The sequence below is a fragment of the Rhinopithecus bieti genome, unplaced genomic scaffold, assembly GCF_001698545.2.
Source record: "Rhinopithecus bieti isolate Rb0 unplaced genomic scaffold, ASM169854v2 scaffold_45617, whole genome shotgun sequence".
In the NCBI taxonomy this organism is placed as follows: domain Eukaryota; kingdom Metazoa; phylum Chordata; class Mammalia; order Primates; family Cercopithecidae; genus Rhinopithecus; species Rhinopithecus bieti.
Genome location: NW_016819136.1, coordinates 1,894,541 through 1,921,108, shown reverse-complemented (window position 1 = coordinate 1,921,108; position 26,568 = coordinate 1,894,541). Strand labels below are relative to the sequence as shown.

Genomic DNA, 26,568 nt, shown 5'->3' with positions numbered 1-26,568 from the left:
GCCTCCTGGGTTCACGCCATTCTCCTGCCTCAGCCTCCCAAGTAGCTGGGACTACAGGCGCCCCCCACCTTGCCCGGCTAGTTTTTTGTATTTTTTTAGTAGAGACGGAGTTTCACCTGGTTAGCCAGGATGGTCTTGATCTCCTGACCTCGTGATCCGCCCGCCTTGGCCTCCCAAAGTGCTGAGATTACAGGCTTGAGCCACCGCGCCCGGCCGGCAAAGATTTCTTGAGTAATAACCCACAAGCACAGGCAACCCACGCAAAAATGGACAAATGGGATCACATCAAGTTAAAAAGCTTCTGCACAGAAAAAGAAACAAGCAACAAAGTGAAGAGACAATCCACAGAATGAGCGAAAATATTTGCAAACTATCCATCTGACAAAGGATTAATAACCAAAATTCATAAGGAGCTGAAACAACTCTATAGGGGAAAAATCTAATAATCTAATTTTAAAAAATCAATTTTATAAAAAATCTAAAAATCTCGGGGCAAGAGTTCTGAGTAGACATTTCTCAAAATAAGACGTACAAATGGCAAACAGGTATATGAAAAGGTGCTCAACTTCACTGAGCATCAAAGAAATGCAATTCAAAACTGCAATGAGATATCATCTCACCCCAGTTAAAATGGATTTTATCCAAAAGTTAGACAACAACAATTCCCGAGGAAGATGTGGAGAAAAGGAAACCCTCATACACTGTCGGCAGGAATGTAAATTAGTACACCCACTATGAAGAACAGTTTGGAGGTTCCTCGAAAAACTAAAAACAGAGCTACCATAAAATCCAGCAATCCCACTGTTAGTTACATACCCCCCAAAAAAGGAAATTAGTGTATCAAAAAGATATCTGTACTTCCATGTTTTTTGCAGCACTATTCACCATAGCCAAGATTTAGAAGTAACCTAAGTGTCCATCAACAGATGAGTGAATAAGTAAAATATGGTACATATACACAATGGAATAATATTTAGCCACAAAAAAGAATGAGATCTTGTCATTTGCAAGAACATGGATGGAACAACATGTATGGATCATTATGCTAAGTGAAATAAGCCAGGCACAGAAAGACAAATATCGCATGTTCTGACTTATTTGTGAGAGCTAAAAATTAAAACAATTGAACTCATGGAAACAGTACAAAGATGGTTACCAGAGGCTAGGAAGAGTAGTGAGGGGGTGAGAGGGAAGTGGGAATGGTTAATGGGTACCAAAAAAATAGTTAGAAAGAATGAGTAAGACCTAGTATTTGCTAGCACAACACCGTAGCTATAGTCAAAAATAATTTAATTGTACATTTTTAAATAGCCGAAATAATATAATTGGATTGTTGGTAACACAAAAAATGATTGTTGAAGTGATGGATACCCCATTTACCCTGATGTGATTATCAGGCATTGCATGCCTGTATCAAATATCTTATGTAACCCACAAATATATACACCTACTATGTACCCACAATATTTTAAAAACTTTTTAAATTAGTATAACCACTATGGAGAATGGATTGGAGATTTTAAAAAACTGAAAATAGAACTTTCATACGATCCAGCAATCCCACTGCTAGGTTATACTCAAAAGAAAGGAAATCAGGATATCAAAGAGATATCTGCACTCCTATGTTTATTGTAGCACTATTCACAATAGCCAAGATTTGGAAGCAACCTTAGTGTCTATCAACAGACAGATGGATAAAGCAAATGTGGGGCTAAGGCTAGGGGATCACTTGAGCCCAGGAGTTCAAGACTAGCCCTGGCAACATAGCACAACCTTGTCACTACAAAAAAAATTGAAAAAATTAGTCAGTCATAGTAGTATGCACCTCTAGTCCCATCTACTCAAGATGCTGAGGAGGGAGGAACACCTGAGCCCGGGAGGTCAAGACTGCAGTAGTCCTTTATCACACCACTGCACTCCAGCCTGGGGGAGAGAGAAAGACCCTGTCAAAAAAAAAAAAAAGGAAAAGAAAATGTAGTGTATATATACATATTTTAAAAATGGGGTACAATTCAGCCATTAAAAAATAAATGAGATTCTGTCATTTGCAACAACATGGATGGAACTGAAAGTCATTATGTTAAATGAAACAAGCCAGGCACAGAAAAACAAATTTTGCATATTCTCACTGATTTGTGGGAGCTAAAAATTAAACCAATTGAATTTATGAAGACAGAGAGTAGAACAATGGTTACCAGAGGCTGGGAAGGGTAGCTGCAGGTCGGGGGAGGAAATGGGGATGGTTAATGGGTACAAAAATATAATTAGATAGAATGAATAAGATCTAATATTTGATAGCACAACAGAGTGACTACAGTCAACAATTTATTGTACATTTAAAAATAACAAAGAGTATAATTGAATTGTTTGTAACACAAAGAAAGGATAAATACTCAAGGTGATGGACACCTCATTTACCCTGATGTGATTATTATACATTGTATGCCTGTATCAAAATATCTCATGTACCCTGTAAATATATATACCCACTATGTACCCATAAAAATTAAAAATTAAAAAAAAGGGGAGAGAACACCAGGTGGGATGCACAGCCATGGTGATAGAGCACAAGGACTCAGGGCTCAGGAGGAAGAGCTCCTGAAAAGGAAATTCCTGCCTGTTTCAGGGTTAAATTCAAGGCCTCTGCCATTTAATGCATCTCACATGATATAGGGTGATTATAATTAAACTGCACATTGCATCAAAGGAATTGCCAATGGTAAGGTTGTGAGAAGACCAAAATTAACGATGAATTTGGTTTGGCTGTAAAACACTAATGTTTTAGTGACTAATTTCAGTCACTTACATAAACTACTAAACATTTAAGTATAAATACTGTTTAGCATAACAATAATTATGCACACAACTGGAAAATACACTTGGAAATATATAATTAATTTAAAATGTCATAATAACTAAAGGAGCTTTTCAGTATTTAGCCAAATTCCTTATACTGGATAGGCAGTTACTAGTCTGAGCTAAGTCTGCTTGATTCTCTGTCATAACAAATTTAACAACCCTAACACATTTCTTCATGTCAATCAATCAACAAACACTGAGAACTTCCTTTGCAAAATGGCTATGCTAGGCATTATGGTTGATATAAAGAAGAAAGTTTACTTATGGAGTTTACGATCTGGCTAGATGTTATATACTTAAACAAAAATAATATAAAATAGAAAGAAAGCTGTAAGAGTGAATAACAGGTACAGACAAGCAAAGACATATTTATAGGATTGTCATTTGTACCAGGTAAACAGAGAAACAGGTAGTTTTATGGATGAAGCAAGGATGTCTAATCTCAGAGCAAGCAGATATGTCTAAATAATATAAAAGTAAATGTCGAGGTAGTAACAACCATTGGCATGCAGCCAATCCCTGTGCAGAGTCATGATGGCAGTGTTAATCCACATATTCAGACTCGCGTGCTCCTAGATGACACCTCAGAAGCATGATGGGACATTCAGGCATGCCTAAACTGAATGTTTGAAAACGCATTACAAAAAAAAAGGATGTAAATTGTGTTGTGGCTCAAGGGAAGCCACAATAAAATCTCAGTAAAAGACTTGTAACTTTCTCCCTAGTCAAGAAGAAGATCACGTCCATAGCTTACCAACTTGGTCAGGCAGAGACAAGTGGTAAGCACAAATATTTGATCCTCCTATCAAAGTGATTAAGGAGACCATGACTCCTCTCATGGGTTGGCTAGAGGGCAAAGGGAAGTGTCAGGCTCTTGTCCCACAATTACCCTGTCTGAAAACAGAATCTTTGCCTTACAGAATTGAAGTTACCCTTCCAGAGAATCTGAGAAAAGTCTTCAGAAAGGAAAGTGAGGCATGATGTGAGGTATGAATAACTAAGAGCATGTGGAATTCTACAAGGCGGAAAGGAGTCAAAATACAGATGTGACCTCCAGGGCTCTGTTTGACTCTTATTAAGACATTGCCCGCTCTCTTCTACTAACCCAAACCACCTCCTGCCTCACCACTACAGTCTGCAGGGATAAGCCCAGCTTAGCCTCTATTTCTTTGTTTATATGAACCAGCACCAGAAGTACAAGCTCCCTAAGTCAATGTTCAACACCTCGACCCCTCTTCCTTTATGGCTCTAATCTGACCCAATTTCCCACCCTCTCAGCTCTCTACTACTCCAAATTCTCTCTATTCCGCCCTTTGAGTCTCAAGGCTTGCAATCAGCAAAGTCTCTTTTATCTTTAAACTTTTCTTTGAATCTCTGGTTTTCAAAGTGTGGGCTGGGATCAACAGCATCACATCATTTGAGAATTTGTTACCTCTCCCTTCACTACCATCTGGAGTTATTTTATGTCAATTTGTTTAGAAATAAAAAACAATATAGAAAAAAAGTCATAGAGTCATCCAGAGAAGTGAGTGATTACTTATCTAAGGAACACCACGTCATTGTCATCTGTGAACTTTACACCATTTCTACTCCAAATGGAGTCATGAACCAGTGCCAGTACCCAAGCTATCTGTTACTAGTCTACAGGAAGACAAGTATGGAAATTGAAAATAAAGGTTTAGCAACACATAGCAAATTGACTGTGATTTTAAGTCTTATTAATACAATAATAATTTTTAATGAAGCCTGAAAAAAAAATGGAGGGCAAATTCTCAGTTCCCATCTCCAACCTACTGAACATGAATCTCTGTGAAGAGGGGCACAGTGATCAACATTGTAACAAGCCCTCCAGGAGATTCATTAGTTGACGAAGGGCATCTGCAAGGATTCTCCTTCCAAGACCTTCAAGGAGCAGCGTATGCTCCTGCCTTGATCACTACAGTGACCACCTCCCTTCTTGGACAGCAAGTAAAATACCCCCCGATAAAAAATAATAAAATAAAATAACCCATCCTAAAATAGCAAAACAACCACCTTTTCTGACTTTTATCTTCACCTCTCACTTCTAATACCCACCCCCTTCTCTCTCTCTCTTTCTCTCTCTCTCTCTCTCTCTCTCACACACACACACACACACACACACACCCTGAATTATTCAGTCTGAATTTCTTAGAACTAATTCTCTTTCTTTTACCCTAAAACAATGATCTCCATATCTTTTTTTAGTTCACATTTCATAAGTTAAAAAAAATTAAACAGAGACTTGTCAAATATGTATATTTATATGAAGTATGCACATATATGGCTGTAATAATATACTCTATATATTCTAAAACAAAAACTAAGAATAGAAAAAATAAAATATTTGGTAAAAAAATTGTTAAATAAAAAATGAGGAATCATTATGCATCCCAGTGATTCATATCGTGCAAATAACTTCAGGGACATTAGCTTTGAAGGAATCAAGAAATTGCAGGATCAGGCCAGGTGCAGTGGCTCACGCCTATAATCCCAGCACTTTAGGATGCCGAGGCGGGTAGATCACCTGAGGTCAGAAGTTCAAGACCAGTCTAGCCAACATGGTGAAACCCCTCTACTAAAAATACAAAAATTAGCTGGGCATGGTGGCGAGTGCCTGTAATCCCAGCTACTTGGGAGGCTGAGGCAGCAGAATCACTTGAACCTGGGCAGCAGAGGTTGCAGTGAGCTGAGACCACGCCATTGCACTCCAGCCTGGGCAACAAGAGTGAAATTCTGTCTTAAAAAAAAAAAAAAGAAGAAAAGAAAAGAAATTGTAGGGTCAGGTTTCCACTACAAGTTTCTAGACCTACGACAAGGGCAGCACCAGAGATACAGGGGTCCTCTGACTAGGTGTCCAAGTAAATATTTAATGACCAAATCACTGAGAAAAATTCCTGGCTTGAAACATTAGTGAATGTTGGTGGTGTAAACACTCCCACTGTGGCTGCTTTCAAGCTGCCAACCTGATGCTGCTGAACTTAGGAAGAGATGTGCATGACCGTCTCTCACATGCCAGCGCAAGCCAGTTCCAGCACTGGATTCTTGTGCCCACACTTTCTTGATTAAGGCCTATTTTTCATTTAATTTCCTTTTTTCTAGGGAACTGGTTTTCTAATTAACCATTTTCTAATTAACTTGTTCTTTCTTAATTTCTCAAAGTCCCTGCTATAGTGGGGTGGATCCTTAGTCTCTCTGGCTTCAGCAGGGGTCTCCACGTCTGACAGGACAGCTGGCCAGGTTTGGGAGCCAGACGTTCACCTGGGATTTGTCCACCGGTCAGGGGAGAGGAGAGAGATGGAGAGAGAAGCAGTGACAGCAGTACCTTGAAAATCCTCATCATCTGGGCCTGTGTCAATGGCAGGGGATAATGCAAACGCACCCAACCTATACAAAGCGGAGCTGGGATTTAGGTCCCTCCAAAGCCCAGGTTCTTTAACTCCAGCAGCATCTGCCTACCCACCTCCCTGTCCCCCTCCCCACATGCAAATCCCAAACCTGACAGTAGTGAGTATGTAGGAGCCCTTTAACTTTTAGAGCTAAGTCAATCTAAAAAAATATTAGTTAACATGACCCACTAATATGAATTGAGCAATTGCTAGGTAACAGGCACAGTTCCGAGCGCTTTGCAAAGTGCATGCTATGAACATTCCCATTTTGCAGATGACGAAATTGGTTTGGAAAGGTTAGACAATTTGCTCTAAGTGACAGAGCTAGTGAGAGGCAAAATTTGGATTTGAACCCACCTAGGCTGACTCTAGAACCCATGTTCCTCATGTCTCATGTTCCACTGCCTGTCTCTACTATCTGATGTCTTCAGGGTGTCTGGTACCAAGGTGGGCTCCATCTGGAGTGGAAAACCCCAGAGAAGCATGTCCCTGTCCTCAAGATGCTTCCAGAAAGCTTACAGGCTCCTTAGGAAAACAAGACTAATGCAAATGAAGTAATTAGAAAATCTTAGCAGAGAGCCTGTAATTAGCTGTAATGTAATATCCCCCATGGCTAAGAAAAGTGCTTCCTAGTGAAGGCCATGAGACCTAATCCCTGCCTCCAGAGCTATAATCACTCTTCTAGAAAATCAGAATCTAGGTCAGACAGGGCCCTCGGCTTGCAATCTGGTACTGCAATTCTCTCTCCCAAGGAATCCCCCCTGACCAAATGGCACATCCACAAAATAGCTATATAAAATGCATCATATGCAGTTTTTATCCAGTATTCTTTTTCAAACTGATGAGAAAATATTTTAAACCTGTTTTAAAATTCTGGTTCTCAAGTACCACAAAAACCCTAAGTGTGGGCTCTGGTCTTTCACCCCACCTTCTCTGTTGAGTGGTATCAATTATTTGAGTTTGCCCACTGCAGTCCATTCTAAACCAACAAGGTGATGGAAAACTAGATCCATAGAGCAAGAGAAACTTCAGAGTTCCAAACTCGTTCCCACTCCTGTCTCTGTGGAACAAACTACCCAAAAATGTAGTGACTTAAAACAGTAACCGTTTTACTCTTTATTATCTTTCAGGATTCCTGTGAGTGACAAGTTCTTAGCTGGGTGAGTGCATTAGTTTGCTAGGGCTGTGTAACAAAGTATTACAGGTTACAAAGTAAAGTAACATAAACAGAAATATTTTTTTCTTATAGTTCTGGAGGCCAGAAGTCCAAGACCAAGTTGGCAGCAGGGTTGATTTCTTCTGAGGCCTCTCTCCTTGGCTTGCGGGTGGCCACTTTTCCATGTGCCTCCACATGCCCTCTGTGTGTGCCTGTGTGCTAACCTCCTCTTCTTACAAGTACACCAGTCATATTGAATTTGGGCCCACCCATATGACCTAATTTTACCTTAATGATATCTTTAAAGCTCTGTCTTCAAATAGTCACATTCTGAGGTGTTAGGGGCTAGGATTTCAACATATCAATTTTGGGGAGGATACAATTTGACTCATAATAGTGAGATTTTTGCTCCTTGTGGCATCCACTGATGCCATTCAGTGGGACTCAGTTGGCAGATGGACTAGTCTGGAGGGTCCAAAATGGCTTCAGTCACATCTGTACCTTGGTGGGGATGGCTGGAAGCCTGAACTCAGCTGCAGCTGTTGACTAGAGAGTCTTTGCATGGCCTCTCCATCCTGGGCAACTTAAAGTAGTCAGATAGTTTACACAGGAGTTTATGTCCCAAGAAAACTGGGCATGATCTTTTATGACCTAACCTCAGAAGTCACATAGCACCACTTCACATAGCACCATGCTTGATTGTTCCAGGTAATCACAGATCTTCTCAGATTCAAGGTGAGGAAACATGGACCACACCTCTCAACGGAAGGAGTCTTAAAAACTTTTCAGTCATATTTTAGATTGACACAGCTGTTTACAGTTTAACCATATCATCTATGATTTTCCTGCCACTCAGTTAACTCAACCCAGATGAAAAGGCCTCAATGAACACTACACTTGTTCTCAAACCTCTGCGTTCCTCTCTGCTTCTTGAGGGCTAGTGGAAGTGGCTCACGTTTATAAGAATCAAATGGTCATTTTCAGGCTTCAACTGCAGTCTGACCTCATAAATCCTTCAGATTCTTTCCTAGTGGTCCAAACACTCCTACTTTGTCATTGTGGGTTCTTCCCCACTAATTTGGCTGCTATAAGTCATTCTGAACACATTGTTTTATCTCCACCACTATCTCCAACATCCAATTACCAAGGCCTTAAATTGGAATCTTTCCTTTCCCCCACAAGTCCAATGTTCTAGGCCAAATGGAAGATTTCACAATATCTCGGAACTGCAATTGCCTCCCTGTAACACTTGGGGTGATTCACCTAAAAATCAAATCTGAACCTGTTGTTAGTCACTTAAGCCATGTCTATAGTTTCCCTAAATCCACAATGTAGAGTCCAAATAGTCTTGGTGCTCTATCTAGTACTTAAGGACCTGCATACACATAGGCTCTACCCATATCTTTAGTCTCATCTCTTTTCATTCACTCTTGTGCTTTATACATTTGTCACCATAAATTGGTCATATTTTTCTTTTGGTATTTGGTTGAAGCAAGCCAGGTGTTACCAAAAATTTTCTGTTCTATTAAGTTGCTGTTTTCCCAGTCCTTGGCTAAATATATAATTTTCTTGGAGCTTCTTTTGTCTCTGCCTATTGGTGATTCCAGGTTACAGGTTTCTCTAACACCCTGCAGTTCAGGAAAGATTAGAGGCCAAAAGAAAACCTAAGGAGCTCTCTACTGTGTTGTTCCTCAAGCCCTGAAGTTCTAAGGCAGTTCACATTTTTCCATCTGCCTCTGACAGTCTTCCTGTGTTTACTGTGTTATATCTGGAATTTTTTATTTGTAAGAGGCAGAACTAGTAAGAAATGGGGCTACTTGATCTTGACCAGAACTGGAATATATCAATTAAGCTTTAATTAATAAATGAAAGAGCTGTTTGAGAAATACAGGACCAGATCAGTTGAGTATTTTTGAAGAATGTATACTCCTGTTACAGAGAACGTTAAAGAGGGAGTTTCTTAGTGAAGCTCTGCTCTGGAGTTACAGGATAGACTCTGAATGTCAGAGTGATGAAGAGTTATTCTCTATCAGCTCTGGAGAAGGAGTTTCAAATTGTGAAACACAATAAAAACCTATAGAATTGGACACTGTTTTATGAAGAGTCTGTGGAGAGAGAGTGGGTTGGTATATTAGTCCATTCTTGCACTTCTGTAAAGAAATTCCTGAGACTGGGTAATTTATTATTTTATTTATTTATTTATTTTGAGGTGAGTTACACTCTGTCATCCAGGTTGGAGTGTAGTGGTGTGATCTTGGCTCACTGAAAACTCCACCTCCTGGGTTCAAGCAATCCTCCCACCTCAGCCTCCCAAGTAGCTAGAATTACAAACATGCACCACCATGCCCAGCTAATTTTTTTAGTATTTTTAGTAGAGACAGGGTTTCACCATGGTGGCCTGGCTGGTCTCAAACTCCTGACCTCAAGTGATCTGCCTTAGCCTCCCAAAGTGCTGAAATTACAGACATGAGTCACTAAATCTGGCCATGGGTAATTTATTTTTAAAAGAGGTTTGATTGGCTCACATTTCCACAAGTTGTACAGGAAGCATGGCAGCATCTGCCTCTGGGGAGGTGTCAGGGAGCATTTACTCATGGCAGAAGGCAAAGCTGTAGCAGCCATCTTCGCGTGAGCAAAACAGGAGAAACAGAGAGTGAGAAGGGAGGTGCCACACACTTTTAAACAACCAGATCTTGTGAAAACTCTATCATGAGAATAGCACCAAATGGATGGTGCTAAACCATCCATGAAGGATCTACTCCCATGATCCAATCACCTCCCCCAGACCCCTCCTCCAACACTGGGCATTACAATTGAACATGAGATATGGGTGCACAGATCCAAACCATATCATTCTGCCCCTGGTTCCTCCCAATCTTATGTCCTCACATTGTAAAATACAATCATCCTTTCTCAACAGTCTCCAAAGTCTTAACTCATTTCAGCATTAACGCGAAAGTCCAAAGTCTTATCTGAGACAAGGCTAGTCCCTTCTGCCTATGAGCCTGTAGAATTAAAAACAAGTTAGTTACTTCCAAGATACAAGCATTGGGTAAGTACTCTCATTACAAAAGGGAGAAATTGGTCAAAAGAAAGGGCATATAATTTCCACGCAAGTCTGAAACCCAGCAGGACAGTCATTAAGTCTTAAAGCTCCAAAATAATCTCCATTGACTCCATGTCTCACTTCCAGGGCCCACTGATGCAAACGTGGGTTCCCAAGGACTTGGACAACTCTGCCCCTTAGGCTTTGCAGGATACAGCACCCTGGCTGATTTCATGGGCTGGTGTTGAGTCCCTGCAGCTTTTCTAGGCACACAGTGCAAGCTGTCATTGTATCTACCATTCCAGGGTCCGGAAGACAGTGGTGCTCTTCTCATACATACATTAGGCAGTCCCCAGTGTGGATTCTGTGTGGAGGCTCCAATTCCACATTTCCTCTTCACATTACCCTAGCAGAGGTTCTCCATGAGGGCTCCACCCCTGCAACAGGTTTCTGCCTGGACAGCTTTTCCATACTTCCTGTGAAATCTAGACAGAAGATCCCAAGCCTCAACTCTTGCACTCTGTGCACCTGCAAGCTTAACACTATGTGGAAACCACCAAGGCCTGTGGCTTGTGTCCTCTGAAGCAGCAGCCCAAGCTGTACCTGGGCTCCTTTGAGTCACAGCTAGAGCTAGAGTAGCTGGGATGCAAGGAGCAGTGTCTCAAGGCTGCACAGGGAAGCAGGGCCCTGGGCCTGGCTCATGAAACCATTTTTCCCTCCTATGTCTCTGGGCCTATGATGGGAGAGGCTGCCTCAAAGGTCTCTGTAATGCCTTGGAGGCCTTTTTCCCATTGTCTTGGCTATTAACATTTTGCTCTTCTTTACTTATGCAAATTTCTGCAGCCAGCTTGAATTCCTCCCCAGAAAATGGTTTTTTCTTTTGTACCACATGGCCAGGCTGCAAATTTTCCAAACTTTTACGCTCTGCATTCCTTTTAAATATAAGTCATTTATTTGCTTATGCATATGAGTTTGAGCTGTTAGAAGCAGCCAGGTTATTTATTAAACACTTTGCTGCATAGAAATTTTTTCTGTTAAATACCCTAAATCATCACTCTCAAGCTCAAAGTTCCACAGACCCCTAGAACAGGGGCACAATGCTGCCAGGTTCTTTGCTAATGCATAACAAATGTGACTTTTGTTCAAATTCCCAATAAGTTCCTCATTTCCATCTGAGACTTTCTCAGCCTGGATATCATTATCCATATCACTATCAGCATTTTGGTCACAACAACTTAACAAGTCTCTAGAAAGTTCCAAATTTTTTCTCATCTTCCTGTCTTCTTCTGAGCCTTCCACACTCCTCCAACCTTTGCCCATTACCCAGATGCAAAGTCGCTTCCAAATTTCCAGATATCTTTATAGCAATGCCCCACACCTCAATACCAATTTTCTATCTCAGTCCATTCTTATCTTGCTATACAGAAATGCCTGAGACTGGGTAATTTACAAACAAAAGAGGTTAAATTGGCTTATGGTTCCACAGGCTGTACAGGAAGCACGGCAGCATCTGCTTCTGGGGGAGGTATCAGGGAGCTTTTACTCATGGTGGAAGGCAAAGCTGGAGCAGACATCTTCACGTGGCCAGAGCAGGGGAAAAGAAAGAGTGAGAAGGGAGGTGCCACAAACTTCTAAACAAGTAGATCTCATGAGAACTCTATCAGGAGAACAGCACCAAAAGGATAGTGCTAGGCCATTCACAAAGGATCTACCACCATGATCAAATCACCTCCTACTGGGCCCCATCTCCAACACTGGATATTACAAATGAACATGAGATTTGAGTGGGGATACAAATCCAAACCATATCAGCTGGGATAAATCAAGCTGTCTTATATAAGGCAAATTCCAGAAAGCAGCACCACAGTAATCAGTCTTAACTCTACCCGAGATGAAAAGATACTAGGATATCCCCCAGATGAGCTCCGTTTATTCCCCTTGTGGAAAAAAGGCCAAAAAGTCTTCAGAGGGACAGCTGAAGTTCTCAAATAGTAACAGCCACACCTGTCTAGACATTAATAGAAGAATCTTCAAATTGACCACTCTGAACAGCAACACGGAGGGCACGTTAATTAGATAAGAAAACAAGAAGAAGCTATGGAAAGGGCTAGGACACCCAGAATGGGAAGGCATGACTTGGGAAATCCCCTACTTAGACTTTCATGTGGACTGTATTTATTGTTCCTTATTCCACATCTTAATCCATGCTCTATGGCTGGAGTGGCTTATTAGGAAGGATGGCAATGAGAGGAGTTAGTTAATGAGCTCTTAGAGGCAGCATGATCATCCATTTCTAGATAATCAAAGACTGATAAGACTGGACCTGACATTTTAGCAAAGGACCTAAGAGTTTTGAGGTGGAGAATCCTAAGATATATTGAATTAAAACAGAATATGTTGGTTAATCTGAAATTTGCCCATTAAATCTCAAACTGAAGTTATAAATATAACGGCTCTGTGAATTCACAAATTCTGCTTCTGACAACATGTTCTCTTTACTACTCCTCGTCTACCCTGAGATTTATTAATTTATCATACCTGGGCCTCTCTCCTATAGTCTTACTGCAGACTAATTGAGACCTAAATGTGGCAAGGAGAAAATTCCTAGATGTGGAGAATCTGGTCTTATCCTTCATTTTCCATTACTTATCCCTTCAAAGGTGAAGTAATTTTCCCAAGGTTATTCAACAAGTAAGTCCCATCTTAAGCCTAAGCTTCTCCACCTTGAATTTACCAACCCTTCTAGATTAAGAAACAATAAATATTTCTGTTTCCTATTTCTGAAGCTTTTTAGTGGGATGTTACAGCATGAGATGGTGACATTTCATAACAACGTTTGAAGGATTTGCTATTAGTCTGGTAATGGAAAACATGCTAATGAATATATATATATACACACACACATATATAATTGAGAACTCAGCAACTTCTCAGCAAATGGTAAACAAGTAGAACAGACAAGACGCACATGGGAAACCTCCAGTCATAAAGAGTATTTTCTGAGCAAAACAGAAACTCATTCTTCCCCACAGCAACCACCATGGGGAGAGAACTTCAGAATCCACCTGGGCATCCAAGAGGCAGCTGTTGAGCTTATCTACAGTGGCTCTAGGACCCTAGGGCATCTCACACAAGCAGAAAGGAGGAGAAACAGGTCCTAAAACTGTGGCTGCAGTAACAGTTTGCTTTTGCATTTGAAGTGGACTGCTCCCTTACCAGGCAGAAACAGAGCTGTCTCACACAAAGAAAGAGTTGGTTCACAAAATAGATAATTAATAAATGAGCTGTGCTGGGTTTTGTGTTTTGATTGTCGTTTCTTGGACTTAATACTGTTTGAAGCAATAAGCAATGGTGAAAGAATTCTATGTGGACAGGTCATTCTCATCTTTGGCCACACTCCTCTTCATTGGTTGAAGGGTATAAAACACATTTTTCTGAGGGTTATAAAAGGAATCAAATTAGGCAAAACATGGATTTGCTCATTGGCCACATGCAAGGCACAGTATTTCTTGCTCTGAGAGATATAAAGATGAGTTCAATGGGAATTCTGCTCTTGAGAACTTACAGTTTGATGAGAGAGTCAGGCTGCACAAATAGCTGTATCACCAGGAAGAAAGTGATGGCATGAAGTAAAGGATAAAGGACTAGGGAGATACAAGGGAGAATATATTTCTAACATAAAGAATCACGGACAGGCACGGTGGCTCATGCCTGTCATCCCAGCACTTTGGGAGGCTGAGGCGGGTAGATCACCTGAGGTCAGGAGTTTAAGACCAGCCTGACCAACATGGTGAAACCCCATCTCTACTAAAAATACAAAAACTAACTGAGTGTGGTGGCATGTACCTGTAGTCTCAGCTACTCAGGAGGCTGAGAGAGGAGAATCACTTGAACCCAAGAGGCAGAGGTTGCAGTGAACCGAGATCACACCACTGCACTATAGCCTGGGTGACAGAGAGAGACTTCATCTCAAAAAATAAAAAAAAAAAGAATCAAGGAGAATCCATATTTTTAGAGGCAAGGACATTTTAGTTGGGCCTATCCTAATGACCTCATTTTAACTTGATTGTCTGAAAAGATTCTGTTTCCAAATAAGGTCACATGCTCATGTACTGGAGGTTAGGACTTCATCTTTTTGGGGGGATCTATTCAAACCAAAATGGTAAGTATGTATATCTTGTAGAAATGTGACACTATGTTCTAAAGGGATATACTATTGGAGTCATAGGGTAAGGCCACAATTGTGTGAATGAAGGTGGATTCTCCACTGAAGGAAGAAGATAATACACTGATTAGGCATTTTTGTAAAAGATGGAAACAGAAAATGGGGAATATAGGCCTGGATTGGGGTTAGTTCCTCTGTCTGGACTTTGACTTGGGCCTAGACACTGTGGAATTGAGGCATGTGTGAGGTGTTTCTGGGTGTTCAAGAAAACCTGGCCTCTTCCTAAAATATTGGTGAAGAGAATGGGCTCTGAGCAGAAGGCAGCTGTATGGAGGCCAGGTGAATGGACTGGGAACTGAGGACTCCAAGAACAGCCCTATCTAGTAGCCAGTTGTTATTCTTTATGTGAAAGTCCCTCTGAGATCCCCAGTTCTAGGAGAAGTCTTGTTAAAGCCACAGTCTGGTCTAACGCTAGAGAGATTATGTTCACACCTGGATTACAGTGATAAGGGGGAGGTCCATAGATGTGTCCAAGGACCAAAAATTGCAGGTGATAGTCTATAGTCACATTGGTTAAGTCATTCACAGAAGCCCGTGTGAGAAACCCCTTGAGAATTTCCAGAGAGCAGAATCTGGGCATTGTTATTGATATGACCTAATTTGTACCAACTTTTTGCTGAGATATTCACATTACTTACAAGCTTTGCTACTGACAGCTCAAATGAGAGAAATTTTTTATCATTTTTAGGAGCCGTTTTATATCATTAAAACCGAATGCTGAAAGACAAATTCATTAAAGAAAAAAAAATAGACATTTCCAAGAAACAAAACTAACTCATTTTGTAACCTCCCACATGATCATGGTTAGATCACATGTATTTAGTGATCAGCCTTTCTTTAACTCTTTTTTTTTTTTCTCAAGACAGAGTCTTGCTCTGTTGCCCAGGCTGGAGTGCAGTGGCACCATCTTGGCTCACTGCAACCTCTGCCTCCCCAATTCAAGCAATTCTCCTGCCTCAGCCTCCTGAATAGCTGGGATTACAGGCACACACCACCACGTCCAGCCAATTTTTGTATTTTTAGTAGAGACTGGGTTTCACCATGTTGGCCAGGCTGGTCTCAAACTCCTGATCTCGTGATCCGCCCTCCTTGGCCTCCCAAAGTGCTGGAATTACAGGTGTGAGCCACCGTGCCCAGCTCTTTAACTCTTAAAAATGAACAAAACAGAGACCAGGAATGACACTGTGAGAATCATTGCTGGAGAGAACTTCACCATCAAATGTGCAGCATCCTGAAATTGATGGGGACACTGTCCCTGGTAAGATAGTTCAGAACCTATTCAGAAGAGCTCATGCATAGCTGCCTAAGTCATTGCCATCCACTATTGCCTCCCATCTTGGGGAGAGTCTTGCTGTCTGGACAACACAGCTGAGCCTTCTGCCTTGTATTGTGACTGTACTGACTTGTTCCAAATACTTTGGGTGAGAAAACTCTGTTGGATTTTCCAGTTAGCATGTCTGCCTGCTCTTTTATTTCTCTGGCCCCAATATTTACATCTTATAAAAGTAATCAAGTTGGTGATACCAGCAAAATTTCACACTACACACATTCTTAGTTATGAAACATGAGAAGAATTTTTTTAATCAGCAAAATGAAAATGGCATTTGATAGCACCTCTTCTTTTCAATATAGTACATAGAGTTTCTGGCCAGCACAGAAGAAAGAAAAATAAAACAAAGTATAAGTATTCGCTAAAAGTCAACCTGCCAGGCCACCTCCCTGGGAGAACTGCAATATCAGTGTCTTTGGGTCTCTCCTCTTGAGCTAATTAGATTCTGAGAGAGGAACATTCCAAACAGCTGCTAGGAAGAGCAAAGGGGTGGAGTGAGGGGTCCAGATGTCAGTGACCATCAGTTCTCTTCTTCAGTACTCGCCAGAACCTTCCAATTTGTCTCTCATTCCCTGGTTCCACGATCCTCTCTTCACTTTAAAAACCAGCTGCATTTTGGGAAGGGGAGGGCGTGGATCAGGGTTTTACTCAAAGCTCAAGTCACTGCCACCAATCTCCATATGATGGCTTCCACTCCTCACCAGCTCCAGAGCGATTTAGTACTGTTGCACCCTTCATTTCTGAGGATTCTGCAACATAAACTGTGATGCTTCCCTGGCTCCCCGGGGAGCAGTACTGGACGGCAGCAGTCCCAGGCGGCTGAACAGTGTTGTATTCCGTGTAGTGGCCATCCTCTTTCCTGAACTCTCTCCAGGTGTTTGCTAATGTGAGCATTCTGGAACACATTTCCTGGTACATCTTGGAAAGCTTTGTTTTGGAAAGACCTTTGGGAGATAGGCCCAAACTTTTCCAAAGTGATTTTACTAATTACAGAACCCTCCACAACATAAAAGAGACCCTGAATTTCCATGTCTTCTCCACACTATTTCGACTGAATTGACTTTAATGTCCAGCCCCTCGGTACAGTTTATCATGGGGTCAGCGGGTAAAACTAAGTGATAAGTAGGACACACTCCCTCCACACCCTGCATGAACAAGCTTCTTACATGCATGTTCTCATGTGCATGTTTGTGCGCAAGCTCACAGGTCCTCCCTGACACAACTGGCATCAGCTTCAATTTAGAATAATTGAGGGTTAAATTCCCAGGAATTAAAAAATGAAACTAAAGCCTCTGAGACTTGTAGCTCCGCTGGCGGAGGCCGCACACGGCTCTCTGGTATCTGTAGTCGGAAGTACTCTCTGCGCATGCGGATGCGGGTGTCATGTGGACCTTTTGTCTTGCCCCATTGCAGCAACATCTGAGGCAGTGGTGAAGGACATGTCCATGATCTTAACCTGTAAGAAGTGGGAGCAGCTGGACTCGCCCCAGAGGACCCTGTACTAGGAGGTGACACCAGAGACCTGCAGACCCCTCGTCACTGGGGCATGCCAACCGGAGTTGACCTACCAGCTGAAGCAGCGATAAAAGAGCAGAAGACACCTTTGCCAAAGCTGCTGTCCAGGTGACAAAGTAAAAACCAAGGCCAGCCAGCCTTGTCCTAGGGAGCCTTGCTCCTGGAAAGACTAACTCAGGGAGCCAGCAGTTCCTCCAGGTTGAGGTGAGTGTGGGAAAGACTGGTTGGAAATGCGGAAGGGGCGCTTGAGTCTGGCTACCGTCTCCCACACGGAGACTTTCCGGAGGAAGATTAGTCCTAAACGCGATGGTCTGGGGACAGGTGATGGTCTGCACTCATGGGTTTTACAGGAGCCGGTCTCCACAGGAGACAATCCCCGTGAATGTGACTCCCAGAGAACAAGTAAAGACACTTTGGTTCGTGAGGGGAAGACCTACAAATGCAAGGAATGTGGGAAAGTGTTTAACAAGAACAGCCTCCTTGTTCGAAATCATCAGATTCATGCTGGGGTGAAGCCTTATGAATACCAGGAGTGTGGAAAAGCCTTTCGTGAAAAGGTCGACTTCGTTCGACACATGAGGATTCACACAGGGGAGAAGCCCTGTAAGTGCGTGGAGTGCGTGGAGTGCGGGAAGGTCTTCAACCGCAGGTCGCACCTCCTGTGCCACCACTGGATTCACAGTGGAGAGAAGCCCTATGAGTGCAGCGAGTGTGGAAAGACCTTCAGCTATCACTCTGTCTTCATCCAGCATCGTATGACCCACACTGGAGAAAAACTCTTCGGGTGCAAAGAATGTGGGAAAACCTTTTACTGCAACTCTTCCTTAACCCGGCACATGAAGATTCACACCGGAGAGGAGTCCTGCAAAGTGCAGTGAGTGCGGGAAGACCTTCACCTACCACTCTATTTTCTTCTGACATAGTATGGCCCACCCTGCAGGAAAGCCCTATGAGTGTAAAGAATGTGGGAAAGGTTTTTACTATGGCTATTCCCTCACTCGACACACAAGGAGCCACGCTGGAGAGAAACCTTACCAGTGCCTTGAACGTACAAAGGCCTTTGGCTACCACTCTGCTTTTGCCCAACTTAGTAAGATCCACTCTGGAGGAAAAAGCCTTTGAGTGCAAATGATGTGGGCATTTGTGGGTTTTCTTTCTTTCTTTTTTTTTTTTTCTTTGATACATAAGGAGCCACACTGAAGAGAAGCACTCTGAATTCAGCGACAGTAGGAAAGCTGTGACCTGCAGCTCATCCTCACTTGGCATTGAAGAATTCATTCCAGAGATAAACTCTATAAGATATGTGGGAAGGACTTTTGCAAGTGGGCCCACATCAGTCAACGTCAGAGAACTTAAACTGGGAAAAGACATTGTGACAAAAACTAGTGAAGAAAATCTTTTGGCCACAGGAAATATCTTCCTCAGCATCTGAGAATTTTCCAGGAGGGAGACTATTGGTTTTGTGCACTTAAAAGAACCACCCACATCTCTCTCCATAGTTTATATCACTAAGCCACCTCAGGATTTTTTTTTTTTTAAGTAAGAAGGGAACTGTAAAAGAGAAAAAAAGAAATTCATGCACAGCTTCTGTCGGACTTCTCTGAAAGCCATGCCTATCAAAATTTGAATTCAGTTCTTCATTTTGCAGATGCCTGAAAGGTACAAGGGCCTTGCCTCATTATTTGTCCTTTATATGTATTCACTCCTGTCTACAGGAGAATTGTCCTCTGTAAAGATTGACTCTGTAAAGATTTATTGAGTGCATTCTTTGTTCTAAAACATTGTACTCCTGAGGAACATAAGTCTTTGTGAGAAATATGAATGCTTAAGTAATGGAATATGTAAAACTTGTAAGAATGTAGAATATAAAAATACTGCCATATAAAATCATTTCATATCTAAGGAGATAAGTATCCACATTGATTTGGCATATTTTGCTGCATCATTTAAGACTATTTAAGGTTTTAAGTTAAAAATAATTCTTCATGTGGTTTTGAACACCCAGCACTCGATATACTTGTTTGTTTTGATTTAATTTTCTCAGGGACGAGAGAGTGATGGTGAAGCTGTGTTGCTTTCCCAGGTGAGCCTTGATTATTTCCTCCGTGCTTTCTCAGCTTCTTTGGCCTTCTGTAAGAGGGGCTTCTCCAAGAGCATGTCACTAGTTTTCTAGAGGTTCAACAAGAGCTAAGACAAGCAAAACAAAACACAGCTTATCTAATCTAATGAGAAACCCAGAAAAAAATGTTTTGATGAATACAATGTGTTAAAATATAAAATATGTAGCTCCTTCGACATGTTAATTCAATTCTAGAAATCTTCGGAAATATTCTTATATTATGCAGAAATGTGCGTGCGAAGACTAATCGCTGCAGTTTTGTTTTTATGTGTGAAACATTGAGAACAATCTAAATGTTTATCAGTAGGAAGTAAGTTATGGTACATCTGTTCTATGAAATACTATGAGGCAATAAGGTACCTCTGTATGTACTGATATCAAAACATCTCTAAGATACAGTATTTAGTAAAAGAGAAACTTTCAGGAAATAAAACTACATCTAGAAGTATAAGCCTAAAACTGTTGATAGTGGTTTTCTGCAGGAAATGGGATGGACCGGGGTTTTATGCAATGTTCAGTTTTTACTTTTATACTTAAGTATTGTTTACATTTGAAAATAAAAGCATTTATTGTTTTGCAATAAATGCTTACAGTATTTCTATAAAGATAGCGTGTTGGAATAAAAGTAACTTCTATTATTTCTTAAAAATCGTACATTTTACAGGGTGTTTTTTTTAAAGTCCTGGTCTTATTATGCCTTTAAAAAATAACAGACCAAGGATCCAGAGATACCTAATCACATTTAATAAATGATAATATAGTTTTTGTTTTGTTTTGTTTTGAGATGGAGTCTTACTCTGTCACCCAGGCTGGAGTGCAGTGGCGCATCTTGGCTCACTGCAACCTCTGCCTCTGGGTTCAAGTGATTCTCTTACCTCTGCTTCCCAAGTAGCTGGGACTACAGGCAGGTGCCACCATGCCCAGCTAAAATTTTTGTATTTTTAGTAGAGACAGGGTTTCACCATGTTAGCCAAGATGGTCTCAATCTCCTGACCGCATGATCCGCCCGCCTCGGCCTCCCAAAGTGCTGGGATTACAGGCGTGAGTCACTGCACCCAGTCATTAATAGTTTTAAAATGATGAGCCAGCATATATGTAGTTGAATACATGTAAAAATGAGAGTTCAGCATAGGCTACTCCTCAGTGAACATTCATTTCCTTTAAATTGCTGGTAACATAAATGCTCTTTTGCAAGTGGTTAGGTTTTAGATGGCTAGTTTCTATTTCCCTGGATTTGATCACAAGAAAGCACCAGACTGATGTTGATGTCAGTGTATTTTGCACACACATTTGCTAGCCACAGCTGATTTGTGTTTGCTACTGAATGAATGTGATCTGGTTAGCTTTGTGATATACATTTATATTCCAAATGAAGAGAACTATAGCTGCATTTTTTCCCAACATAATCGTACCAGGCAGTCAGACCTGTTTTCCAGTAAAGAAAATGAGTTTGATATCTGCAGATCATATCTTACAATTTGTTGTGTTCTCCCTCACAAAATTTGTGAACATTTGTTAGCATAATTTCATTTAGGAATCATATACTATCAGAAATATTTTCTCTATTAGGAATAAACAGGGAGGGCAATTTTCATATGAACTAAACTGTAACCCGCTGGTAAAACCCTGTTCATGCTTTTCAGTTGTAGCACTTGGCCAAAAACAGTTGCACCACCATCTGGGGCAATTTTGTGAGCGTTATTCTCTTCTTTAGCAAGAGAAGTGTCATGATATAAGTAGATTTTGTCCATCTGGGGTCAGTTCCTGGAAGTGGACTGTGAGTGAGATGACCTTATTGGCTTTGGAGGAGAAAATATCTCCTTGGGAAGATCTCTTTTCTGTGAGAGTCATTGAGTAGTCTCTAGTGTAAGTCTAGGCTGAGCAGGCTTCACTGCCCTGGGAGAGGTGAATGCAAGACCTTTGTTGTTTGCTGTGGTTTTAAAACTCTGCCTCTACTACCACCTCCTCAAGTGCAATGGGACCCATAGAACTACAGGGTCCTGCTGAGCCCAGGAGCTGCATGGAATGGTGGCAGTCACCCTTGCCAGTGCAGTGGGCATGTATCAGACTGCAAGCTAGGGGAAGGAACAAGGCATCAGTTGGGAAGGGGGATGCATGGCTAGACTTGAGCCCTCTTCATCCGGATGTCCCCAGACTCCCCAGCACGGGCCAAGCATAAAGGCCATGTGGGGGTGACCCCCCTGACCCCAGGGGGGCTTCATGTGCTACATGCAGGCAGAGCTGTCTCCATCCTCAGAGCCAGAGGCTGGCCCTTCACAGACTCCAGTCAGGCAGGGAGCCCTCCGGGGTGGCCTGTTCATGGGCTACAGCCCAGCAAGTGGAGGGCGGGGAGCAACAACATCCCCCACGGTCTACCAGGTATCCCTCCAGCTGGTGCCTCTGAGCCTCACAGGGCCCAGAAGCGACCAACCTCTCCCACTGAGGGTCCCCAGGTACTGGAGAGAGGCCCTGGGCTGGGGGCCAGAGAGGGACTACCCCTTGAAGAACCATCTCCTGTGGGGCTCTTGGGCCCAGGGGGACTGGGGCTGGGAGCAGGTGTGGCCAGCCACCATTTCTCCCACTGTGACCTCTGTCTTGTGGAACAGGGAAGTAGCTACCTCTTAGTGAACTTCAGGGGCCTGGAGTACCCCCTGGCCCCAATCACATGCTTCCTGAAATGCTTTGCACACCAGAGACGCCTTCCCCAGATCCAGGAGGACAGGGGTCCCTGGGGGAGTCCCCAGGGCCAGCCCTCTGGGCCAGCTGCACACACTCGACACTGTTTTGCAGTCTTGCACAAATAAGGGGTAATTGCCCAGTAGGTGGGCAATGGGGGGAGCCTCTGGCCTAGGGAGTCCCCTGGCATTGACAGTGGGCACAGTCCCAAACACACACCCCCAGTCCTGGACCTCCAGGCCCCTGCCCCACCAAGCAGAGGCTGCTTCCTGCTGGTGAAGCCCCACATGTCAGTTCCAAGGAAGAGGGGCCAGCCCTTTGGAGGTGCCAGGGAACCCTGGGCCACCCCACTGCTGCCAACAGTTCTGATGCCCAAACCACACCCTTCTGGAGCCACCTGCTGCCTGGGCCCAAGGAGCCTGTTTTGGACCCAACAGACTGCAGTCCCATGGGGCGGAGGCTGAGAGGTGCCCATCACCCGAAACTGAGCCCACTTTGAAGCCTCTGGAAGGGGCCAGGCCTACTGAGCCCCCCTAGTGCCTCCCCTGTTCCCACCCCTGCTGTCAGCTGTACCCTCCTGGTCAACTTTGAGGAATCATTGCTGCAAGGATGCTTTGCACCATCTGGCCACATTGAGGGCTTCAAAGCAGAGACTGGAGCTAGTGGGTCCTACTGCCCCCACCATGTCACACTGTCTGTCACTATCACCTTCTTTGAGGTTTCTGAGCAAAATGTCCCCACCACCTTCCTGGGCTTCATGGATCTGAACCCCCTGGAGAGGAAGAGTTACAGCGTGCCCAAAGTGGACACCATGCAAGTAACATTTAACCGCAACCAGACTATGGTGAAGATGTTCCTGGTGACCTTTGACTTCTTGGACATGGCTGCTGCCACATGCCCTTCCTGTGCCATTGCCTTTTTTGGTGCCTGTGAGTGAGGAGAAAAATGCTAACCCCACCTACTGCCTCCTCTGCTACTTGCTGCACCTTGGGTTCTGTAGCTCCCACTCAGGCCTCTTAAGCCGGAATGGAGATCTCTGCCTGCTTTTTTCCTGCGGGCGCCTGGAGCTGGACGCAGGGCTCCCCTACGAACTTCAGGCTGTGACTGAGGCCCCTCTTAACTCACGTTATTCACCTTTGCCCTGATTGCCAGCACTCTGAACCAATGTGGGTTCAACTCTGCCCATCTTGCCCATCCCATAGATGGAGAGATGGCAAGAGACCCTTCAGGCTCGAGTTAAAGCCCTCACCATGCTCATGCGCAGATTGATTATTTGGGTGTTTGAAGCTTCTGATCCTTACTACACCCTGCCCTACCTCGGGTCCTCCATGTGCCTGTCCCCTCCCTTGGGTCTCCCAGGCCAGGTTAGGTAGTAGGGAGGAACCGGAGCCACCCTGAGGTTATCCCAAGGTCCCAGGCAAGTCATGCCAGCGTTGTCTCCCTGTCCTGAAAAAGGACCACTTATTATTTTATTTATTTTTAATTCATAATTTATTCAAATTGGATTGACTTAGTACCTCCCACACCTGATCATTGGCATCACCCCCCTCCTTTCCCACTCTCAGGTATTGCTCCAACCTCAGGAGTGGAAGAGTCTTATGTAGGGGGAGTAGGAGAACTGCTCTCCCTCAGCTGAGGGAAGAGGGCTTATTTCAGAGGGACTGAGTCAGTAGCCAGAGCCTCAGCTTGCCCTGTCCTTCCCCTAGTCCCTTCACTTCCCCTACACTCTGACCTAGCTCTGAAAGTCAAATTATACATATGCATATGTGCACAAGCTTGTCTTTGTGTGGTATGTGTGAGAGAGAGAGAGAGTGCATGTATGCACACACACGGAGGTTAACCACCCCTCACCTATGGTTCCAGACTCCAGTTGTCCCTTTCCTCCTACCTGTGTCTCCTTGCTTTGGGGTGTGACTGAGGAAGGTGTCCAGGGAGCAGAGTCAAGTCCAAGCACTGGGGTGCCTCGTCTCACCTGCCCAGACTCTGACCCACCTACCTCATCCAGGATAAGTGGCAACTCTCAAACTCAGTCATATGGTTTCCAACTGTCCCATTCCCCACTCCAGGCTCTGACCCAGCCTCAGTCCTGACTCCTGGGGCTGGGCTGAGGGGAACAAGCATTTGCTGAAACTCAAAAAAACAAAAACAGGAAAATATTTTACCTGGTACTATTTTTTAGGAAAAAAAAAAAGATTTTAAAAGAAAGATTAAATTCTTGTTTGGAAACTTGAGAAAAAAAAAAGAAAACTTGCCTCTACTAAGACATTGGGACAGTACTTCTGCATCTGGGGGTAGTGGAGGTAGTTGATGTGACCCACAGCTTCCTAGAAAGTTATAATTGTCACTCAAGAAAGTTATGAATTAAGAGACCCCCAGTGGGATCTCACTGTGATTATGCAATGATCTGGATTTGTTAGAGTGCCCTTGTAGTAAACAAATATCCATGGAATTTTTCAAGGCAGAATGCAACTGCAATACACATGGCAGTGAAAAAGTAACTGCACTGCGTGGTATAAACTGACTAAATTTCATCTCCCTCTACATCTCATATTGGAAGGAGACCAACCTGCTTTGGAGTAAGTGTTCAGTGTTCTTGGACAATTCAATTAAAGGGCATGGGAACTCTCATAAGAAGATGCTGAGCTTCAGGATAAGGAGGCATAGGAGAGCTCTTATGTAGTTAACTGGAAAAATAGGGAAAATGTCCATATTTAAATTCCAAGTTTGTGGGGCAATTCATTCCAGTTACAGGTGAAAAGGTGTTTTCCTAAAGCTAATAAAACATAGGCATTTGGGGCATGTAATTCTTTAGCTATGACATTTGGCTTGCTAAATATTTTCCAATGAAGGATTTTGAATGTATATCTCTCCTTTAATTTTCATTAATGATGTTGAGAAGTAAGCTATCAGTTTATTGTTATTTCTTTATAGGTAATTTTTCTTTTCTCTAGCTTCTTTTACAATCTATTTATCTTTCATATTCTATAATTTCAATATGATGTGTCTAAGTGTGATTTTCTAATTTATCCTGCTTGGTGTTAATAAGGATTTCTGAATCTCAAGATTTCTTTATTTCTCCAATTCTGAAAACTTTTCATACATGATAATTTTGATTATGAGTCTCTCCCATTATCTCTGTTATTACTGTCTGTAGATGTGTATTACACCTTCTCACTTTATCTTCCCTTTCTCTTACCTTCCATGTTTTCAATCTCTTTGTTCCTCTATGCATTCAGAGTAATTACTTCATATCTACCTTCTAGTTCATTAACTCTCTTTTCACCTGTGTAACTGAAATTTTTTAATGCCAGTGGTTGTATTTTTTATTTCTACAGATTCTAATTGGTTCTTTTTTAAAAATCTGCTTGATAGGTTCTTATACTTTCAATACCTCTTTTATATTTTATATTCAACGTCACTAATACCTGAAGTTTCTACAGGCCTGATTCTTGATGTTTCTTTTGATTCCCACACCCCGTGACATCTTGTTTCCTCCTTTATTTTGTGATTTTTATTTTTGAGCAAATGTTAACTGAAATTATATCTTAGGAATTTTTTTGAGACTTGGAATCAAAGTGCATGCCTTCAGAAGAGTTTGTGTTTGCCCTTACCGGGCACCTGGAGACACAATGCAACCCAGAATATTTTGAATTATCAAATTAGGATTTCTCAGCTCTTATAAGCAATGGGAATTCTAGACTTAAATCCAGTGGGAGTGACTCACTGTTATGAATCTTTCAGGAGAAATTTATCCTTCCCAGCATCCCAAGGGTAATTGTATTTACTGGACTCCTCTTGAGGAGCACTTTAGTCTCTATTTCTTTTTTTCACAGAAGATGTCACCTTTTAGGAGAGCCAGCTTTCTTCGAATCTTTAATCCTATTTCCCACCTTGCTTAGAAGCTGAGATTTGTCTACTCTGTCCCCAAGATGGCTTTCTCTGTATTTGTGCTTTCTTGTCATTTTGGCCTCTAAAATTTTCCTTTCTTGCCAATAAAACTATGCATTTTTTAAAATATATAATTTTTTCCAACTTCACTTTCTTTTTTAGGTGCTTTGCACCAGAAGGATTTTTTTAATATCTAGTATTCATATTGCCAGAAACAGAGCTTCTATTTTTCATTTAGTTAGCTATATCAAGTTTCCCTAGCCTTTTGAATTAAACCAAATGTGAAACTTTAACAGGAAAGGATTGACAGAGAGGTTTGCCAACTTTTATTTCATAAAATAACAATA

At 42.4% G+C, this 26,568-nt stretch overlaps 1 protein-coding gene and 1 pseudogene across 1 annotated transcript; both read left to right on the top strand.

Annotated features, from left to right (window-relative positions):
* Positions 1-17,768: 17,768 nt before the first annotated feature.
* ZNF80 (zinc finger protein 80) lies at positions 17,769-19,264 on the top strand. Its single transcript, XM_017858536.1, is given in 2 exon segments — positions 17,769-18,398; positions 18,400-19,264. Coding segments are annotated over 2 exon segments (891 nt in total). The 3' UTR covers positions 18,661-19,264.
* A 2,613-nt stretch (positions 19,265-21,877) lies between these two features.
* On the top strand, positions 21,878-23,478 carry LOC108519488 (protein FAM214B pseudogene; annotated as a pseudogene).
* The last annotated feature ends 3,090 nt before the right edge of the window (positions 23,479-26,568 follow it).